The sequence below is a fragment of the Podarcis muralis genome, chromosome 8, assembly GCF_964188315.1.
Source record: "Podarcis muralis chromosome 8, rPodMur119.hap1.1, whole genome shotgun sequence".
In the NCBI taxonomy this organism is placed as follows: Eukaryota; Metazoa; Chordata; class Lepidosauria; order Squamata; family Lacertidae; genus Podarcis; species Podarcis muralis.
The window spans coordinates 87299466-87321599 of record NC_135662.1 but is presented as its reverse complement, the minus strand read 5'-3'; the positions used below and the strand labels follow the sequence as shown (position 1 = coordinate 87321599).

At 45.1% G+C, this 22134-nt stretch overlaps 1 protein-coding gene across 1 annotated transcript; it reads right to left on the bottom strand.

Annotated features, from left to right (window-relative positions):
* Window positions 1–502: 502 nt before the first annotated feature.
* On the bottom strand, window positions 503–20883 carry LOC114601426 (uncharacterized). The gene is made up of 14 exons (XM_077933521.1): window positions 20474–20883; window positions 18984–19069; window positions 18369–18416; window positions 17546–17674; window positions 16555–16632; window positions 16200–16282; window positions 15365–15493; window positions 12663–12782; window positions 12317–12447; window positions 9889–10103; window positions 6364–6441; window positions 3387–3527; window positions 2963–3130; window positions 503–2354 (listed from the first exon to the last, which is right to left on the bottom strand). The coding sequence occupies exons 1-14, from the start codon at window positions 20655–20657 to the stop codon at window positions 2139–2141; spliced, it is 1806 nt and encodes a 601-aa protein (XP_077789647.1). The 5' UTR covers window positions 20658–20883; the 3' UTR covers window positions 503–2138.
* Between the last annotated feature and the right edge of the window lie 1251 nt (window positions 20884–22134).

The following is a 22134-nucleotide window of genomic DNA, read 5'->3' as shown; positions in this document are numbered from 1 at the left end:
ATCGTAAACCAAGGTACCACTGTATTTACATCTCCAGTGGACAAAGGATCTTGAGTAGAAGAAAGCCTCCTATGGCTTTATTTTTAAACAGTATTATCTAACTGCTTGAAGAAAGTAGCATAGCAACTATGCAGTGGTGTCCAAACTTTTTTTAAAGAGGGCCAGATTTGATGAAGTGAAGGGCCGTTGACCTTTATTTAGGGTTGAAGTTGTTGAGGTTTTTTAGGATTTTACCCCAGGAAATAAACTGCCACAGGGGCTGGATTAAACCGACCAATGGGCTGGATTAGGCCCCCAAAATAGACTTTGGGCATGCCTGATCTAATGGAAATAGACACAAAAACAATGAAATATAAGCAATTGAGAATATCTGAATTGAATAGGCTAGTCGAGGAGACCTCAGAGAAGATTGGCTTACAGTATTTACTACGGGTTCCATAGTAAATATTTGCTTGCTAATATGGGACAGGTGTAAACAAATATTTTTTCCAGTAATGTCATGTATATTACCAATACTTTATGGTGAGAGATTTAAGTTAGACACTTTGTGAACTTACACATTTGGAGGGAGAAACAGCTGTACTTCCCTTAACTCCAAATAAGATCATATTTACTCAAATGTAGCGCGGGTGGCGCTGTGGGTTAAACCACAGAGCCTAGGGCTTGCCGATCAGAAGGTCAGCGGTTCGAATCCCTGTGATGGGGTGAGCTCCCATTGCTCGGTCCCTGCTCCTGCTAACCTAGCAGTTCGAAAGCACGTCAAAGTGCAAGTAGATAAATAGGTATTGGTCCGGCGGGAAGGTAAACAGCGTTTTCGTGTGCTGCTCTGGTTCGCCAGAAGCGGCTTAGTCATGCTGGCCACATGACCCAGAAGCTGTACGCCGGCTCCCTTGGCCAGTAATGCGAGATGAGCGCCACAACCCCAGAGTTGTCCGTGACTGGACCTAACGGTCAGGGGTCCCTTTACCTTCTTAATGCTCCATTAAATCTAATGCGCACCTCAATTTTCAAAACCTTGAAACCAAATTTTTTTTGCTGGAGGATGTAAATGTGCCATCGAATCTAATGCACACCCTAATTTTCACCATGTAATTTGGCCAAAAAAGGTGCACATTACATTCAAGTAAATACAGTAATCTGAGCATGTGGTAGAGAAAATATAGCTAACTGTACACACACCCTTCCAGTAGGGTAATAGTTTCATATGAGAAGAGGTAGTATTATATTGTGTTGCTCAATGCGTGGTGTGTAGAAGTGCATTGTAGCATTAAACTTACTTGAGAATGACTTACTCAGTTCTGATGGGGAACCAGTCTTCCATACTACCTTGGTGGTCAACACCAACCCATGGAGACCAGGTAGAATACTAAACCCCAAGCCCAAGGGAGCAGAGTAGTAGCTTCTAATGCCACCTTTTGAAACCCACCATCCCAGAACAGCAGCGCCCTGTGTTCTGTCCCACATCACAGCCCAAAGCTACCAAACCAATGCACAGAAATAGAAAATGCAAAAGACTATATGATTTTGAAACTGGCAAACGGTCCAAGAGCCACCTTCCCATCATACATTGCAGGTTGTTAACCAGGCCGCTGAGGCCATTTCCATCCCCCAAATCAGATCAGATTGAGAGAGATTCAAGCACCCTTCACGGCTTTCAACAGAACGTTAAAAACAGATAAAAACTTCAAACATTAAACACTTCCCTAAACTGGGCTGCCTTCAGATGTCTTCTGAAAGTCAGATAGTTGTTTATTTCCTTGACATCTGATGGGAGGGCGTTTCACAGGGCGGGCGCCACTACCGAGAAGGCCCTCTGCCTGGTATTGAACCAGCTGGATGTGGATAATCTCTGTTCCTGTCATAGAATGCCATTCTGCCTTATCAAATTTACTTTGGAGAGAGATCATTCTTCAGTTTCAACCATTGCTTTCTTTACATTTCAGCATGTGTACTGGCCACAAGGAAGCAAATAGGGATGAAACACCATTAAAGTACTTACTAAATGTTTGACTAGGCTGGGGAAGTGTCATCCGTAGGACAAAATTTCAGGTAACTTTGTGTAAGCAATACCTTAGTTGTGAAAGCTAATGTGTCAAAAGCACATAAAAATGAAATTACAAAGCACAAAATACAGGCTCTTAGGATGGGGAGGCTCTCTCGTGGCTCTGCGTAAGGGTCTGGAAGTCAGTCTGGGTGGCTTTCTCCATGTAGCCCAGTTGCTTCTGAGCTTGTAGTTGCTGGTTCTGAGTGGAAAGGAGAACCGCATCCTGAAGGGACTCCTGGAGCAGCTTTCGATATCTCTGTTCGAGGACATCTATATGCTCTTCAGCATGTTTCCTATAAGCCTGGAATACCTGTAGAGGAAGTTCAACAAGCCTTTTAGTAGATGAAAGAGAGAGGTCAAGGCATGGAAAGGCATGAACTCTCCCATTCTCTTACACATTCAACAGGAAATAGCCTGGCCTGACAACTGAAACTGTGCTCTCTACTGCTGCCCTGCAGAGCAAGTATATATATGGAGAGATATCCCAGTGATCCAATAAATAAAGGAATTGCAGGGTTTTTATTGTAACATAGACTTTTCTTGCTCCAGCTCCAAAAAAAGAAAAATCAATTGGGCTCTTTAGGAGGTTATGCCATTGGAATCACGTGTTTTAGTCCTTCAGGCAAGCTGCTAAGCTGTCAGCTATATTGATATTTATTTCAAACTTCTAATGTTGCAGAGGGTTGCTGTTTCTCTCACGCAATCAAGTGAAGCCCTTATCTGATGCTGCCACTAGAGGTCTGTCCCTCCTAAAGATTCCCTGAATCTGAAAGTTCCCACTGAGCCTCCAAACAATGAAACAAAAGAGCTAGTTCTGAGCTTAAACCTGCCATCTCAAAGGGGCTACCAAACAATGGCTGGTTTGAAACTCAGAAGGACCCTTCCCCAGGATGAGTTTGAACTGACAGCTCTCTTGACCTGCAGGATGTGTTGTTTTTGTGTTTCAGTTTCTCGCTGGCATTCTTGGTACAGCTCCTCCAGATCCCTTTCTGCTTCTGCCTGTTCTCTTTGCAATGCCTCCATGCGCAAAATCAGCAAAGACTTTTCTTTCTGCCAGAGCATGGCTCCTTGCTGGCCTGGAGGAAGCTGCAATTTGAGAAGAGAAAGAACCTTTCAGATGAGTTGTTGTGGGACTGCAGACTATGGAACAGATAAAACAGAGGTTTGGAATTTGTTTAGTTACGATGTTAATTCCTGGTACTGGTTCCAGCATTGTGTGATTGGTGGGAAAGCCCTTGGCTCATCTGCCCTCCCTTGCTGTATGTTTCTCTCCCACACACAGTCTGCTTCCTCAAGGAGCTGATAAGTTAGTCTCCTGCCATCACAGACAGGAACTATTCACCTCTTGCCTTGCCAGCTCCTCTTCCATTCTCAAAAGTTCCTGTTGTATCAGGAGATGGTGTTGCTCTTGAAGAACCTGCCACCGGGTTTTTGCTTGAGAGAAGCTCCCCTTTGTGTCTTGGTGCTGCTCACCAACCAGGCTCTGAAAAAGAGCAGCGCAGGAAGACAGTCCAAAGTACTGCAATAAGTGCTCACAAAGCAAATCTCCACTCTCTGGTTTTAATTGTTCATACAGCTCAATCTCTTTGCAAGAGTGCATTAAGTTACATAAAGTATGCACATGAAATATTTGTGGTCTGGGGCTGTTTCTGCTCCCTCCTGTGCCTTTAAGAATTATGCAAAACATTATCAGGCAAAGCTTTTCCTGCTACAGGATTGGGAAAAAACAGAAAGCCAGGGCCCTTGTTTCTAAGGTCCAGTTTTTACGTGCATAGAGCCATGTGGTTGCTACTTAAAAACGCAAACAGCTGGAGGCTGTCTATGACGCTGTGGCCACGTTCATGTCCCTGGTACAAACCATTGAATGGGGTGGGGTTGAACGGATGTCCTGGAAATCACCATGCATGCCGTGTGTGGCTGCCTCTGTTCATATTACGTTTCAATTAGCATGCAACTAAAGGTAAAGGTACCCCTGCCCGTACGGGCCAGTCTTGCCAGACTCTAGGGTTGTGCGCTCATCTCACTCTATAGGCTGGGAGCCAGCGCTGTCCGCAGACACTTCCGGGTCATGTGGCCAGCGTGACAAGCTGCATCTGGCGAGCCAGCGCAGCACACGGAAACGCCGTTTACCTTCCCGCCAGAGCGGTCCCTATTTATCTACTTGCACTTAAGGGTGCTTTTGAACTGCTAAGTTGGCAGGCACTGGGACCGAGCGACGGGAGCGCACCCCGCCACGGGGATTCGAACCGCCGACCTTCTGATCGGCAAGTCCTAGGCGCTGAGGCTTTTACCCACAGCGCCACCCGCGTCCCAGCATGCAACTACTTGTAGTTAAAAGTAGTTCACACAAGTGTTTAGGGGAGAAGCTGTTGAAGTGTTCACATACTTTCAGTATTCTATGGGCAATTATTAAAATGGTCTACATTGAGGGAACATATTCCATGATGCAGGTGTGAGCTACTGTAGACTCAGGATCCCCTGCTACATTCACAAGCAATTCAAGTGCATTGCACTTGAAAAATCTCACTGCTGGTGGTGAAATCAAATCTTCCCAGTCTTCTGAGGACTTGGATTCAGGCACAGACCATGGTCTGAGACTCCCACACGTCACTTACAGGGCTGGATGATTTGGTTGCCTCGCTCAAGTCTCTGGCTCTGTGCATTGCAGCAGTGAAAGGTTTGTCTTCCATGGCACTTTGAAGTACACCAACCTGCTCAAGCTGGATCTTTGGGATGCTGCCACCTCCTGTCAGAAACAAGTCTTGTATGAAAGAAAGCTAGTAGCAAGGAGGAATAAGACAATATTTAGACACAAGGAAGGGGATGTCTTGCTGTGTATGGTGAAATAAAATGTACCAATTCCTGGGGCCCCCCGCCATATAAAGATACCCGATTTATATTAGTACGTCTTGCCATACAGCGTGTTGTTTACATACACAGGTCTTTATACTGTAAAACCATCTCTCTCTCCATATTTCTTTTCCACACTTCATGTTTTCCCTTGATTGCTTCCTGTAGGAGCTGAAAGGGCAATACCAAAGGGTCTTTTGGGCGATTCACAGGCAGGGCCCCATGAGTGGAGATTGTAGCCAGAGATGGTCCATGGGGGCGGGGGAATGGAGGGTGATGACAGCCAGGTAGACCTGGGTGAGTCAGGTGTGATTGATATCAGGCTGTGATCTCAACTGCAGCTGTATTAGCATTCAGTTCATTATCTCCTAATACTTGCTTCTTATATACAGTACTCTGCAGCAGAACTTTATGAATTAGCACTTGTGAATTATTAGTTCTTAGCATTTTGTGTGATTGCTTTCCTGAATCTGGGAGGTGTTGTGGTGACCTGTTAGTTGTTCTTGGATCCACCATTGTTAACGAAGATCCCATGTGGCCGGGGTGGCTAGGCCTACTTTCAGCTACAGCTGTTTCACCAGCTACAGCATCTCTGAGACACTATATTCCATGCTCCAGTAGCCTACAGGCTGCTGACAGGCTACTGACAGTTTCAATGTGCTCTATGTGGAGCTGCCATTGATGATGGTTTGGAGGCCACAATTAGTGCAGAGTGCAGCAGCCAAGATGGTGTCTGACATGGCAGAAAGGATTCATAGTACATGTATCCTGAAAATTGTGTCAATTCAAGGTGCTTATTTTAATGTATAAATCCCTAAATAACATTGACCCCAAACTTCTGAAGGAGTGCCTCCCCCAATATGTGCCAGCTTGGGTATTGAAATCAATGGGGGAAGCTTTGGCAGTGCTGCCACCTTTAGAGGCTCAGGGTGGTGATGGCTCATGACAGGGTCTTATCTGTGGCAGCCCCCAAACTATGAAACTCCTTTCTCATAGGAGTGTGCCTGGCACTTTACATGTTTTGGCAGATAACTTAGGTTGCAACTGTTCATCCTGGCCTTTGGATGGTTTATCTATTTCATGCCTTTATTGTTGTCCTGTGGTTTAAAGATCACTCACCGTTTCATTTATCCTACAAATCAATGAGTTATCTATATATTTATCAAGCTGTTTCACCTCCAGATAGGTACAGAGTAATTCCGGCCTTGAATTGTTTTCAAACCTGATGTTTCTTTGTCCTGCCGTGTATCATCTTGTTGATTCCCAAGTTCACCCCCATCATCCATATCTGATGTAATTTTACCCTGAAGTGGAACACAGTCAAGTGATTCAAAATACGGAGTGGCGATGATACTGGTAGCTTAACAGAATTCTCTCTAACTTGAACCCCCTTCACACAGAGAGGAACATTTATTCCCCTAAGGTTACAGGGTGGGTCTGATAAGCTGAAATACCTGAGAAGTACTTACTCTGCCTTCAGGAGAAGTATCCTTTGCTTCATATGCTGAGGCCTCTTTCTTTTTCTTCCAGCGTTGGCTTTTCAGAACCTTAAAAACAGTTGATCCCAATTCCTCAGCCTCAAAATAGTCTACAGCTATTGTGGGCACGCTTCTTGGAGCCCTCCACCCAGCCCTGCTGTAATAGCCAAACAGTTAGCAAGCAAAACCATGCAAATGGTTACCATCTCCACTAGTTTCTATGGCCATTCAGAAGGACTCAATGAATCTGAATGGCAGCAGTGGCTTCCAAGATCTTCTGGAAGCCGGAAGCTGCCACAGGCGCTTCTCCTTGCTTTTCTGGCAGCGGGGACGGAGGGGAGGCATGCCCATGGGGGTGCCCCTTGGATTCTGCCACCTGAGGCAGCTGACTCATGGATGGACTGGCCCTGAGTTGGCACAATGTGAGTTTTAAAGTGCAGTTCATTTCTCTCCTGCCAGCATCCTTCGCATAGGGACACATGCACACACACTCGAACCAACCCCTAAAGGTAAAGGTACCCCTGCCCGTACGGGCCAGTCTTGACAGACTCTAGGGTTGTGCGCTCATCTCACTCTATAGGCCGGGAGCCAGCGCTGTCCGCAGACACTTCCGGGTCACGTGGCCAGCGTGACAAGCTGCATCTGGCGAGCCAGCGCAGCACACACGGAACGCCGTTTACCTTCCCGCTGGTAAGCGGTCCCTATTTATCTACTTGCACCCAGAGGTGCTTTCGAACTGCTAGGTTGGCAGGCGCTGGGACCGAACGACGGGAGCGCACCCCGCCGCGGGGATTCGAACCGCCAACCATGCGATCGGCAAGTCCTAGGCGCTGAGGTTTTACCCACAGCGCCAACCCTATCTGAAATTTCTTGCAACATGGAGACACAGAAATGTTGTTGTGAACCGCCCTATGGATGAATGATAGTATATAAATTTTAATAATAATAATAATAATAATAATAATAATAATAATAATAATAATAAATGTTCTGGGCAGCCCATTGTACTTTACATTTTTGCCACATTCTGCCAGGTGACAGAAATCAACACAAAGCAACAGGTGGACCAGGATTGTCTTACCAGTTCACTCAATTATGGAACATATTCAACCTACTGATTAGTCTAAGCCAGTGGTTATGCTATTCCTAGACTAGGGGTGGGGAAACCTCCAGCCTCCAAGCCAATCTGCGCACGAAGCCAAATCAAGCAGCCCTGGGTTTTTGCAGGCATCAGCTCTAAAAGGGACTTCTCCCTCATGGAGCTGATGTTTGCAAAATGCAGCCTTCTTCTCCCCTCCCCGTCAGCTGATGGGAACGAGAGAAAGAAGGCTTTGCCAGCCCTGTGCTCAGAGCTTTGGAAAGTACCTCAACCTACACAAATGCACATCTACCACAACTGTGTACCCTAAGAGATTGTGAGATAACCCCTTGATTTTTTAAAACCAGAGAAGGGATATCCCTTCAAAAGCACTTCATGGAATGCATCATAAGATTCCTTGTCAACTACTAAGCCAGTAAAATGTAGCATCTGAATCACTATAACAGCTAAATTAAAAACTTGGAGTACAGGGGCAGCTGGGGACAAACAACACAGGGAGTTCTGCCTCCATTCCCCACCGTTGAGCTTCCCAGAAGTACTTGACTGGCCTCTTTGGAAACAGAACTGACCTGATCCAGGATGCCAAATCGTATGTTCTGATCTGATTTAAAGAAATATAATTTACTGTAAAACCACTTTTCATTCAGATTTTTTTAAATGTCTGAATTTTCATTTTTTTTATTACAGTCATACCTTGGTTGTCGAACGGAATCCGTTCTGGGAGTCCATTCGACTTCCGAAAACGTTCAGCAACCCAGGTGCGGCTTCTGATTGGCTGCAGGAGCTTCCTGCACTCAATCGGAATCCACGGAAGCTGCGTCAGACATTCAGGTTCCAAAGAACATTCGCAAACCAGAATACTCACTTCTAGGTCTGCGTTGTTTGGGAGCCAAAACATTTGAGTCGCAAGGTTTTCAGTATCCAAGGTACGACTTTACTGATTTTCGGGGGGGGGGGGAACAGTGCAATTAAGGAGAGGAACCCCCCACATAGGTTAGAAACCATAATTAAAATGTAAGAGACTGGTCAATGATTAGCATTTTCAAAATTAACTTGTTTTTAAATTGCTAAACATTTTTCAAAATCTTTTATATATCTATTTATAAGCAGAAAATAGTAATATTACAGTTTAATTTTAATTTTAATTTAGTTTAGTGAGATGAATTCAATGTTAGGGATAACTAGGAAACAGACTGAGACTAAAACTGAGTTTCAGTATTGCAATGACCACAGACAAACCTACAGTGCAGCTGCAATTGGAACATGGCATATAAATTGAGTTGTCCCATCTCTAAAAGGATGTTGTAAACTTGGAAAAGTGAAGGAAAGAGCAGCCAAAATTATCAGGGAGGACTGGAGCACCTTGCCTACAATGAAAGGCTAATGTGTTCGAGGTTTTATAACATAGGGGGGGGGGGGGAATCTAAGGGACAGGGGCTGACACACACTCGAGTTTTATCAGTTACAGATAGGTAGCCGTGTTGGTCTGCCATAGTCAAAACAAGAAAAATTCCTTCCAGTAGCACCTTAAAGACCAACTAAGTTAGTTCTTGGTATGAGCTTTCGTGTGCATGCACACTTCTTCAGATACACAGAGTTTTATCAATTATGCATGGTGTAGAGAAAGTGAACATAAGTTTTTCTCATTATAATAAAATTTGGAATCCACCCATGAAACTAATTGGTGCCTAATTAATTTATGAAACTTGCTGCCACAAGATGTACTTATATAGCAAATAAACTTGGTTTTAGAATACAATGTGACATGTTCACAGCTGTCAAGTCCTGTATCAACTATTAGTCATTATGGCCATGTGAAACTCTCGCACATGGGGGCAGTATCCCATGGAATACCAGTTGCGAGGCAGCACTAACAGTAGAGGGCTCCTCTTTCTGACACCCCTGGAGGCATCCGGCTGGTCCCTTTGGGAGGCAGGATGCTCTGTTGGTCTGATCCAGCAGAGCTCTATGGGTGGCTGTGTTCTACTTATTTAGGCTTTAATTCAGATAACTGTCCATTAAATGCAGATCATTCTTGTGAGTGCCTGAGAGATTCTACAGTCAACTGCCCAGTCTTCTGCGAGTCCAGAATATTGTGCTTCAAACATGGCCTTTCAACTCTGGCTGCATGAGATTTCTGGCAAATACTTCATTATGCAGAGTTCATACCAACTAGAGTGGTACCTTGGTTTGCAACCGTTTTGGATTACAACCATTTTGGATTACAAGCACGTCAAACCCTGAAGTGTGTGTCCCTGTTTTTTGGATTACAACCTCTCTCTCTTTGGATTACAACCAATATTTTTTTTGGAGGCCCCATTGGCAAAAGCACGCCTTGGGTTACAACCTGTTTTGGTTTACAACCGGACCTCCGGAATGGACCAAGGTATCGCTGTATGCTGATGCTGCACAGTTACCTGTATCTCCTTGATCACCCTCTCCAACTGGCTGAGCATGCTCTCCTGCTCCACCCGACTCCTGAAGGACAGCTGGGCTCTCAGCTCTCCTATCACCTCTCTTCGTTTCTGAGCCTCATGCATGGGATCCCAATGGACTGGTGCCACTTTCTTTGTCACAGTCCTCACTTGTTCAGTCAGTGAGATGGCAGACCGTATCTCTTCTCCAGAAGCATCTGGGAAAAACCCCACAAAACTCTCAGCCAGACTTTGTAACATCTGGGTTTCTTGGTTGGCCTCTAGAGCAGTAGTCACCACTTGAGGCAAACATCATTCTCTTTTAAATCTCTGATAAAGACACACTGTGGGCTTATCCACACATATTTTGCCTTGCTCATTCCAAGTACAGGTCCATGCTTAAACGCTCTATGTCCAAGTGTTCATTTGGTTGTGTGTGGGTTTTTCTCCAGAGCTTTCCCTGCAAAAAAACCCTGCTCTTTAGCACTTGGACATCAATTCAGGTTTTCCATTATTGCTGTTTGCTCCAACTGAGCTTTAAAAAGCGGGTTTTTGCAGAGGAAGCTCCAGAGCAAAAAAGAAATGCAAAAGGGCAATCAGACCCTGTGCTTTAAAATGTGGACTGTTCCTAGACAGAGCAGAGGAAAGGTAAGAACTAAGTTTAGTAGTAGTAGTAGTAGTAGTAGTAGTAGTAGTAGTAGTAGTACTCTGCAAAAATTTTGTTTCCAGATTAAACAGGTGCCACTCAGTTTCCAGCAGGGGCTACTGAGACTAACTGCCTTTCCTGCTAATAAAATAAAGCAATATACTTGTGCTGGATCTGAACCAACACGAGAAGGATAACTATCCTACAACCACAAGTTTTAAACTTGTTTTATTTTGATGTTATTTTATATGTATTTACTTTTATGTTCATGTTGTATTTTTATATTTCATGGCGGTAGTTTTTGTTTTATAAAGCTATTGTAGTAAAGTTTTAAAACTCTTTTACACAGACCGTTATTTGTGTGAGAATTGCAGTGTTTTATTCTCGTGCAAGTGGCAGCAGAGTGCATTAGAACCCACCTGCTGGGCTGCGTTTATTCAGCCTGGCTGTGAAGATTACCTGTATACACTTGCAGCCACTTCCCACTTGGTTTGCGCTGTTTCCTTCATGCTTTCAACAGGCAAAGAAATCTTATCATTGGCCTAAAAAATATCTAGCTAGCATTTTTCACTGCTCATTAGTTAAAGGATAAATATTAAAACCCTACACAACAGTCCCAGTTTGGTGATTTTGAATTCTCAAACTGCGGCTTTTCAAGGAGGAGCAAACAGATTCTAGCTTGTTTATAGTATTTTAAATTCTGCAGTGCAGAAGCAGGCTGGTTTTATATTCAAGCTGCAACCTATGTTAAGAATTCATCTGCCCTATATGTTTTATGAAGAAACAAATCCAAGCTATGTACTTGCTAATATTTTGGCCTCAGAGTGGTTGAGTAAATGTTGGGGCTATGTATTTGTGGCAATGTTTTTTCTTACCAATTCCATTGAAAAACAACCACTGCTGCTTATAAGACAGAGTGGAAAAAATGCATTGCATAACCATGGTTCACATTGGTTGAAACAGTCACTTCCTGTGAGTTTTTAAAATGTTAGGGCTTTTAAGACAGATGTTTCTCCGGTTCCCTTTTGCAGTGAAGAGGCAGAATCAGCTCAGCACACCAGAATAAAAGAAACAAGGAACAAAAAATTACCTTACTTATTCAAAGCACAATATTTTTTGAATAATGCAAACCGCCTAGAGAATGAATTGTTAATGGGGAGTATGAAAATGCTGTAAATTGATAATAAATTGATATTACTCACGGAAGTGTAGTTTGGTAAAGTGATAAGAACCTTAGTTCCCTGTCACAGAACTGCAATCCTCAGGGTCCCAAGATTAATATTAAACTGTTTTAAGCCTGAGGTAAGGAAGCGCCCAGAAGCAGAGTACTGTATCCTTTCCCCATCTAATGGATGGAGACATTGTCTACTTCAGGCACAAGAGCCTTTTTCAGGTCTTTGGAGAAAAACTAACAAGCCTCACAATCAGATCATGGAACATGTATGTACAGTGGTACCTCGGGTTACATACGCTTCAGGTTACATACGCTTCAGGTTACGGACTCCGCTAACCCAGAAATAGTGCTTCAGGTTAAGAACTTTGCTTCAGGATGAGAACAGAAATCATGTTCCGGCGGCACAGCAGCAGCGGGAGGCCCCATTAGCTAAAGTGGTGCTTCAGGTTAAGAACAGTTTCAGGTTAAGAACAGACCTCTGGAACGAATTAAGTACTTAACCCGAGGTACCACTGTACTTGAGAAGGGAACAGTGCTTGACGAGCTACAGCAAAAACAACCTTCCTTCAAAATCATACAGAAAAAGAAAACGATACGTGTAATTGTGGTACCTGGCAGGGTGAGGCACAACAGCAGGAAGGTGAGGGCATTTTCTTCCAGCAAATGCTTCAGCATCCAGCAGGGGAACTCTGTGTCAGCAGGAAGTGCCGCAGCAGATGAAGCTCGGAAAAGAGGCAAAAAACTGTACAGAAAAGGAGCAGCAAGGAACAGATCAGCCAGCAGGCAGAGAATAAGCACATTTCTTAAAGCAGAATTCATTTGGCTGAGCGGTGAAGGTGACTGTGCCCCAGTACCAAAGATTTAGGGGCTACACATTCCCAGAAAAGGAGGCCTTGTGCTTCCTGCGCATTCTCTGATAATCTGCTTGACCTCTACTGAGGCTCACCCCATACTCACGGATCAGCTGAGTGTTGCTCATTCCCTCCAGAAAACTCAAAGATCTTGACAGCAGCACGCTGAAGCCCCTGACCACCCTCTGCTTTTGTCTCCATGGTGATGGTGAAGAGGTTGCCACATCTCAGGGGGAAGGTAGGAAAGAGAAGGTTAGGATGGTCTGGGTAGATTGGTGAGAATTGCCATCTCTAAGCTCCCACTACCAGTATCTGGCCATTGTCATTTACGTTTTACATAAAGCTGTTGTCCTAATTGTGCAACTCAGTTTCACTGTTAATGCTCCACTGTGTAATTTCCAGTGCTGTCTTCGCCTCTGCTTCTGCAATGTTCTGGAATGGCAGTGAGGGAAAGGATAATGGAAGGCCTTCTTCCAACCTGCATCAGGAATCCTGATGGAGCAAACAGCCCTAAGCTATATGGACCAATGTATGACTTGGGCTGCGTCCAGACTAGGGTGTTAATGCATACATGGGTTGCTGTTTCCATGTGCACATATGTGCACCTTTGCCCACATATGAGTGCACTCAAGTATATACTTCCAAAATATACCTTGATGCTTCCTGGACGGTGCTTGATGGGAGGTTTTTGTGTGGTTTTGTGTTGCCTTCTCCCCTCAGTATTTCCCCACTCACTGTAAGTTTCTGGAAGCTGAGGTCTGGCATGCATGCAAGTATGAGGAATGAAACCAACACTGCAGCTCTGCTGTGCAAGGGACTTCTGTGTCTGCAATGGAACTTCCTTTCCTGTCACTTCCAGCACGCTCTGCACCCTCAGTATCAGCTCTGGAGGGTTGCAGAACCTTCCACAGCAGATTTCGAGGGCACATTGGGGGCAGGGTGAGAGAGGGAAGAGGAAACAGAAGTCCTCTTGCACCAGTGGACCTCTGCTAGCACAGCATTTAATACAACCCCTTTTTTACATTTCCTTGCATGCATATGCATACTGTATATGATTTGCACAAAGGAGTAGTTTTAAAAATGTATGTGGGTCGCTGCTAAGTTCCTTTGTGGGTATCCAAACATGCAAAGGAACACTTGAGTTCCTTTGTGGGTATCCAAACATGCATTTGCAGCTATGAACACACCCCTTTTAAAAGAAAAATAATGAAATACAAGTTTTTAATATATACCAGATTTGCACAAAAGAGCAGTCAATGAATGAATGAATGAATGTGTGTGCCTCTCTAAGCCAGGCAAAGATTTGGAGTCACTTGGACAAAAGGCTGCCACTTCCTTTCCTGCCTTCCTTTCTCACCTGCAAGGGCAATTGTTATTTTTAATACAGCTGTGCTATTTTTGGAGATTGATTCTCTTAAGTTTAATTTGGTTTTATTAGTGTGGTTTTACTGTTACATTTTTGTTCTCTTTTATATGTACAGCCCCCTAGACAAATTATTTTATGAGGTGTCTCATAAACAAGCCAGCAAGCAGATAGAGTTAGTGGCATGATAGGCAGTGGATCAACAAACTGCCTGATGGTGCCATTCCTTGACCCTGGGCCGGCTCTGCTGTCGGGTGAAGCAAAGGTCTCTGCCAGATATTGATGTGCCTCATCCTACACTGCTTCCCTAAGCAACATCCCTCATCCAGACAGACTGGTATACTCTGGAACTCCTTGGCATACCAGGACTGCTACAGCTTCAGCTACTGATTACCTCCCAGATCAGATTTTTTCTTTTTATAGTGCAGTGCATGACTGTTTTCCAAGGCCAGGTGCAGAAGGCAGTGGGCTGGTGGCAGCAGGGGGGCACTAGTGTGTGTGTATCTGTGCTCCTCACCTCCAACCTAGTGCTTCCCTTGCCCTTCTCCCTCACAGTCCCAGCAAGCAATAGCACCCCACCTCTTGCCCCATGACTGAATTAGTAAGATCCGAACCCTGGAAATGCAAGGTCCCAAATGTGCAGAGAAGAGACAACTTTGGATGGACGGGTGTCTGTTAAACTTCAGGTTGAATGTGTATAAGTTAAAGGGGCAGCTCACTGCTGGGATGCTGCTGTGTACATTCTAAAAACACGTGAAACGGCTGTGGCATTCCTGTAAAACCTGGGGCGTTCCTAGCAGGCATTGTGCAAGTTCTTAGCTCTTTCCTTCCTCAAACTGAAAGGACTGGCAGGGAAGTATTCTTGTGTCATCATGAGTAAGAATAGCCTTGGGGTTCAGCAAGACATGATGATGCTTTAAAAAGCAAATCTTTGATCGTAAGTCACAGAAGCCAAAGGCCTAGTGCAGGAGACGCCAATGTGGTGCCCTCCCAATGTTCTGGGCTACAGCTGCCATCCTAATTGGCCATGCTGACTGGGTCTGGTGGAAGTTCTCATTCAGATAATCTGCAGGGCACCAAGCTGGCCACCCCTGGCCTAGGAAGAACCAGGAAAAAGTGTGTGGGCTGACTTAGTCTCAACTTTCCACCAAAGAGTAGTGATTGTACCAGTGACTGTGCAGCTCCTGAAGCTAAACTGCACGTCCATGATGCAAGCAAGCAGCTTATGAGCTGCACATATGTGAGCAAGGCCAAAATCTGGCCAGTACACTTCTGAGGGGCACTCAAGTGGCACAGATTGCAGGAGGAGAATATTCGGCCTCTCGAGTGGAGATCTCCAAGTTCAGGAAGGTGCATCAGAGAGAATGTCAGAATCTTGAGCAGCGTTAGCTGTGTGTGCTGCTCTCTTCCCCTCAAAAGAGCACTTTCCTTTCTGCTGCCCTTACATGGCTGCTTTGTGCTGCTTCTGGAAAGATTCCTGCAAATAACTTTGGTGCAACGACATCCCCTGCAAGTAGCAATGAGTGGCAGCTTGTGAATTGGCCACAACTACTTCAGTCGCTTCTTCTACCATCCTAAAGAGAGATGGAGAGAGTTGATAGTGTGAGGCATCTTAATTAGGCAGTTAGAGGTACCTCAGAAACTCAGGGCTCATCCAGAATTTACGCCACCCTTTCCAGGCACAGGTCCGAGCTTTACAGCTCCATGGTCAAGCATGATGGTGGGCGTTGTTTTTTTACCCTGGCACTTTTCCTGGAAAAACCCGATTGCTGTTTGCTCCGATTCAGTGGTAAAACACAGATTTTCCTAGGGAAAGTGCCAGGACAAGAAAACCAACAACATATCCACATTCCTTATGTCTTAGATAAACTGTAATCTGTCTGAACTAAATTTCTTGTGCATACCATCCAGTCATACCCTCTTGTGCATACCCTCCCCAGCCATTCACAGAATCATAGAATTGTAGGGTTGGAAGGGACACCAAGGGTCATCTAGTCCAGCCCTCTGCAAGACAGGAATCTCAACTAAAGCACCCATGACAGATAGGCATCCAACCTCTGCTTAAAATCCTCTAAGGGAGGAGAGTCCACCACCTCCCAAGGGAGTCCATTCCACTGTTGAACAGCCCTGTCATATTCTGTTCCATTGGGTGAAATTCTCCCTGATCTCTGAGTAATAAAAAGTGAAATCCCAGATTCTTCTCTGTTTTCTGTGCTAATGTTTCCTCTCCTCCTCAACAAAGACCAATCCAACACCATAGCCTTGGAATTGGATGCTTACAGCCCCAGCGGAGGGAGGTCCATCACCTGCAGGACTTGACTTCTGGGGCTGAGGAGGTCTTGAGCCTTTCCATCTGTGTAGATCTGAAATGGGATGGATGTGAGAAAAGTATCAATGCAGCTGTGACTGGGATGAACCCTGGAAAATGGCAATGGCAAACCCGAAAGGGCAAAAACTATTATAGTCACATCAGTCAAAATGAAAATACAGCTTCCATGGCTTGCAGAACAAACAGATACTTGGGACAGTGGCCCATGGGCCACAGCAATGAGGACACAGGCAACTTACAAGAATGTTTTTATGGAAGAGCATTGAGTGCATAAAGCTGGTGCCACCCTATGCAAGGTATGCTCACCTGGACAAAGGTGATGGTTTGGAGGTACTGAGTACTATTTTTGGCAGGGCTAGTTTCTTGCAAGACAGATTCTATTACCTGAAGACAAATGGGAGAGAGAAAGAAAGAAAAATGCAACTCATCAGAGTTTATGCCTTGCATACACAAGTGGCTGCTTACAACTGATGCTTTTGCATCCTTTTGGAATTGTTGTTCAGTACTTTATTTGCTCACCTATTACAAAGCAGCCCAATGGTGTCATTATCAGCCCACAATGCAATCAGGTGTTTTCTGAGCTGCCCTCCCTTTTAGCTGATTTGTGGTGAGTTTCTCAGTGTGCAATGGAATTGAAGCCTTTCACGTGTAGACTGGCAAAGTGCTATTGGGCCAGTGGGGGGTTTGGACTGGGGATGAACGTTGGAGGGCCACATTCAGCCCCTGAGCCTGAGGTTCCCCACCCCAGTGTTATGGGGAATGAACTGCATGTAATCTCTCATGGCTGATCATTGAAGAATTGATGCTTTTGAAGTATGGTGCTGGAGGAGACTCTTGAGAGTCCCATGGACTGCAAGAAGATCAAACCAATCCATTCTGAAGGAAATCAGCCCTGAGTGCTCACTGGAAGGACATATCCTGAAGCTGAGGCTCCAGTACTTTGGCCACCTCATGAGAAGAGAAGGACTCCCTGGAAAAGACCCTGATGCTGGGAATGATGGAGGGCACAAGGAGAAGGGGACGACGGAGGACGAGATGGTTGGACAGTGTTCTCAAAGCTACTAACATGAGTTTGATCAAACTGCGATAGGCAGTGGAAGATAGGAGTAACTGGCATGCTCTGGTCCATGGGGTCACGAAGAGTCAGACACGACTAAACGACTAAACAACAAGAACAAAGCTCTCATAGGCAGCATCCTTCTTTCTAAGAGTCAGGTGCCATCTACAGTATCATCCTCCCCTGTTCATAATTTCATTCCATAATGACTACATATTACAGTATAGAAGTCTCCCTCACCTTCTGGACAAAGGCTTGAATCTGTGTCTGGGTTCCGTCGTGATGGGCTTCACAAACCAGCAGGGACACACTGTAGCCCAAAGGCACCATGTCCAGCAGAGGTTGCAGCTGCTCCAGGAAGAGCTTGTCCTGGAGTGAAGGACAAAAATGATAATCTGCATGCCCAGCATTAGTGCATATCAACCCAGATAAGGCCTTGGGTTAGGTACCAGGGCTCCAGACACTTGACAAAACGAAGCCCTCTTTACTGGTTTATTCCCTGAATACAACCTACTGTACAGCATGAACCTTTTTTTCTTTTTCTTTTTTACAAATTAAATGTTGAAAAATTTAGTGAAAACATCCTCCCCCAAATTCATTTTGGAACATGTTTGCAACAAATTATGCTGCTAATGCTAATACATTTGTCATTTTCACATGGAAGAAAAGCTCAGTAGCTTAGCTTAGCTTAGAAAAAAGGCCGGGGAATGCATAATGGAAATTTATAAAATTATGCATGGTGGAGATAAAGTCCCTCTGCCGTGATACTAGAACTCAGGACATCTAGTGATACTAATTGGCAGAAAAGACAAACAAAATAAGGTATTTCTTCACACAGTGCAAAATTAATTTATAGACTTCACTGCCACAACAGCTGCCCTAGGTTGTGGTGGTGGGGACTTGAACCTCTCAAAATTTCCTAAGAACTAGCTCTCATTTGTGAAATCAAAGCTGTCATGTCAGAAATCAAAATTGGTGCACCAAGTGTTCCACCCTAGCTCAGCACATCATCAAGTTATATATTGCAAGGGCTGCACAGAACAATATCCTGGGTATGTTGTACCTGCCCAGTGTCCAGACTGAAGACTCCATCAATGGTGAAGCATCCTTCCTGGAAAGAGACAGCAGTGCTCAATTAGTGCTTGAAGATTTGAGGTCTCTCTCAAATCCTTCCAGTAATTTCCCCATCTTTCTTTGTCGTCAGTGTCTGGTTCACGGGATAATACATACAAGGCAGATGCGGTCAGGACCTTGGGCAAATCACTGTGAGAAAGCTGGCTAATGTATCTTGCGTCTAGAAAGAAGCTGTGCACAGATCTCCCATAGCCAACCGAAGGCTGGCTAGCCTAGAACTAGTTGGACCTATCCGCTCAAAGGAGCTGTCTGTAGCCTAAAAGGGCCACTGCCTTATTTTGGGGCCATTGACTCTTATGACATTGAGGTGATGGAGACTGCCCTGAGAGTGAGTCTTCTGAATCTGATAAGGCAATGCCTTATGGCCTGGAAGAACTCAGGGGCTGGCAACATTCCAAGAGGTGTCTTCCTCTGTGCTTGAATGGGGTTAGGGCTAGGGAACACAACAGCATCATTCCTGACCATTGGCCATGCTGGCTGGGGGCGATGGGAGCTGGAGTACAACAATATCTGGAGGGTACCCCTGCTCTGGGAGCTTTCTCACCTGCACTCCTTTGTCTGCCTTACTAATGAATATCAGACGGTTAGAATCTTTGTTCACCACCAGGAAGCTGTCTTGTTTCAATGAGCCTGGAAGGAACATCAAGCAAGAGTACTAATTAGAAATACAGCCACCTTATTCTTCAGCATCCTATGGGCACAGGGAGAGACTTTATTAATTATCATTTCTGAATAATAATGTTATTAATTAAAGGTTCTCCACCCTTATGGGAAGAAAAATCTGGGATGGGGCAATTCACAAAGAGATCAAGTGGAAATGACTCCTAAGTATCCCAGCCAGAATCAATACAAAGCAATAACATGGGCAGAACCTGAAAGCAATACAGGTTTTTTTAAAGTGGCCTTTGCTGAATGAAACCTTTGTTGGTAAAGTCTACATGATTTCCATAAGACAACATGTGCAGCACATGCTGCCTTTGGCTGTAATCTCAGGAGAGATTAAGAGCAAGGAAAGACTCACTCACACTTTGCCCTGTGCTTTCTAAGTACAGGTTTATACTTTAAAGCTGCATGTCTGAATGCTTCTTTCTTTCTTTCTTTCTTTCTTTCTTTCTTTCTTTCTTTCTTTCTGCCCTACTGCTTTCCCTGGGGAACCCCTCTCTTTAACAGTGAATCACACTGTTGACTCGTGTTAAGCTTGTGGCCTACTATTGCCGTGCAGTTTGATAAAGTGGAAGTTGCGGCAGAGAAACTATTTTAAAGGGTTAGCTGTGGAACTGCTGAATCAAGAGTTATGCAGCTGATTTAGGAACACCCATTTCCCCCTTAGCATCTTACAAGAACCCTGAAGCCTCAGCACATGTAGTCCATCTCTCAGCCCCAAAGGCTCCCTGGAATCTCTGAGAGGCACAACCTTTTCTGTAAAGGTCTCTGAAGGACGCTGGGTCCTTTAGGTGACATCATGAAGCCAAGGGGTTTAGGGCCAATGGCAGAGTGTTTCAGCTAGATTTTCTAATCATAATAAAGATTGACAGGATTGAGAAGTGAAGTGCAACAGTACCTAGTAACTACTCGCTAAAGACATTCTTGGATCAAGAAGGCAACAGACATTTATTCCCACACCACATATGGAAATAGAGGAGAAGACAGCCCGCAATGGTAAGAAGGCAGCATTGACCTGAAAGCAGGAAGGGGTTGTCAAAATGGAAGACAATCTTTACTATTACAAAAAAGTGCCATCAATAAAAATGGGACAAGGAAAATTAGCTTTTGCCAACTCCTGCTAGTCCCTCGTTGCTCACATCTGTACATGTCACTCCTCAAGGCCATTTTTATTCTTGCTAAGAAGAGGTCGTTCCTCACTGTAGGCTGCAGAGAAGGTTTCTGTTTCCCCTAAATGTTATTGTTGCTTATATGTAATTCGCCAATATGAAAAAGGAATAGTGTAGAATAGGATACAGCAAAGTTTTTTGGTGCTATGCAGCCATCCCCAAAGAAAGCGGGTTCCCATTCTCCAGCTGTTGAGTACTATACCTGGTATCTGTCGAATTCCCACAGCTGCTTGAACACGCACTTCCTGTTCAGCCTGTAAGGAAACACAGCAGAGACAGCTCAGTTTGGGGTGCCAGTGAGAGTCAGTTCTTGGGAATCTGTTTTGGAGAGGCATGTGCAACCAGGCAGCCAGGTCCCAAATTCTGGTGGACATCAATATCAACATAGAGCTCTAGCAGAAGATGGAAACATTGAGCAGGGTGCAGTGGAGACAGAACAGTTCTCAGCTCCCTAAAAAGAGTGTTCTCTACAACGCCCTGCATGTTGACTAGCTCATGCAGGGCTCCCCTCTGCAGTACCCACCTGCCCAGCATCCATGGCTGACTGTATTGCGCTCTTATTTGCCTAATGCTTTCCCCATGGGAGCTGTGAGAAGCAGATAGCATTACCAGAGTGATAGGGTTACCGTTAATGTTTAATCCTTCTGTCTGTGGCCCAGGCATTTCCTGGCAGCTGTCCTTGAAGCACTAGAAAGGGCAGATTGGGGCCTAGCAGTGACAGCAAGAAATGGACAGGCAGTCTAAGGGAGAGAATTAACTGGCCCTGTGGTAACATTGGCTAGGGCTTCTGGGTGTGAAGAGTTAGGCAGCAAACAGCTTTATTCTTCTGCTTTAACCTGCAAGCGGAATAGCTTCTCTGCTTCCAGACTCCTGGAATGTTATTTCAGCATTCTGTAGCCAGGAAGGCAACCCCTGTTTCCCCAACCCCAAAAGTTGGAAGGGCAATTTATTTTTGGGATGATGCTCCCTACTCCCTTGATATAGCCCAGAACATGATTGTTCCCCATTCTGGAATTTGGGGGAGGGGAGAGAGAAAAGAAGCAGACGTGAAAGCAATGCTGTTTGGAAAGTGAAAGGTGGCCCTAGAGCAGAGAGACGAACCCCATAGAGATGGGAACTGCTTGCACATTCCATATAGGCTGTGGTTGGCCATAAGCCCTACCATAGCTGTCAACTTTTTCCTTTTTTTAAGGGAAATCCTATTCGGAATAAGGCAATTTCCCTTTAAAAAAGGGAAACGTTGACAGCTATGAACCCTACTGAGTAGCAGAACTTAGTCCACATCATGACTCAGTTATTGTGCAATGTTGCCCCAGAAAAACAGTAGCGTACATTACACCATTTCCACTGAGATTTATTGAGAGCCTGGGAAGAAGGGCAGGAAAAAGGGACGGGGTGATCAAATCAAACTTACCCGATGGTTGAAATGGGAATCAAAGGCCCACTCTGAATCACTCTGGGTGGGTGAAGACCCCAGGAGGCCTTCCTAGGGTTAGGAGGAGACCAGCAGTGCCTCCTATTTGTCAAGAGTCTGCTGTGGAGGAGGCATGGGGGACACTGCTGAGGAGGGGGCAGAGCTTGTGAGCCACAAGGAGGGAGCCACCGCTGCCGACAGTGATGCATTCCTTGGAGGCCAGATCTGCTGCCCCTGGAGATCCTGCCGCCTGAGGCAGTTGCCTCCTGGGCCCTGACCAAGACCTATATCCCACCCCTCCATTATCATTCAGGTGACATGGAACGTAATGGGGGCATATACCACTCTGGCCTCATGTGGCACTCAGAGCGTGCATGGTGAATCTTTGGCAATGGCAACTATGGCAAAAGGGCACTTTGCAGAAGAAAGCAGCATGGTGTAGAAGCAAT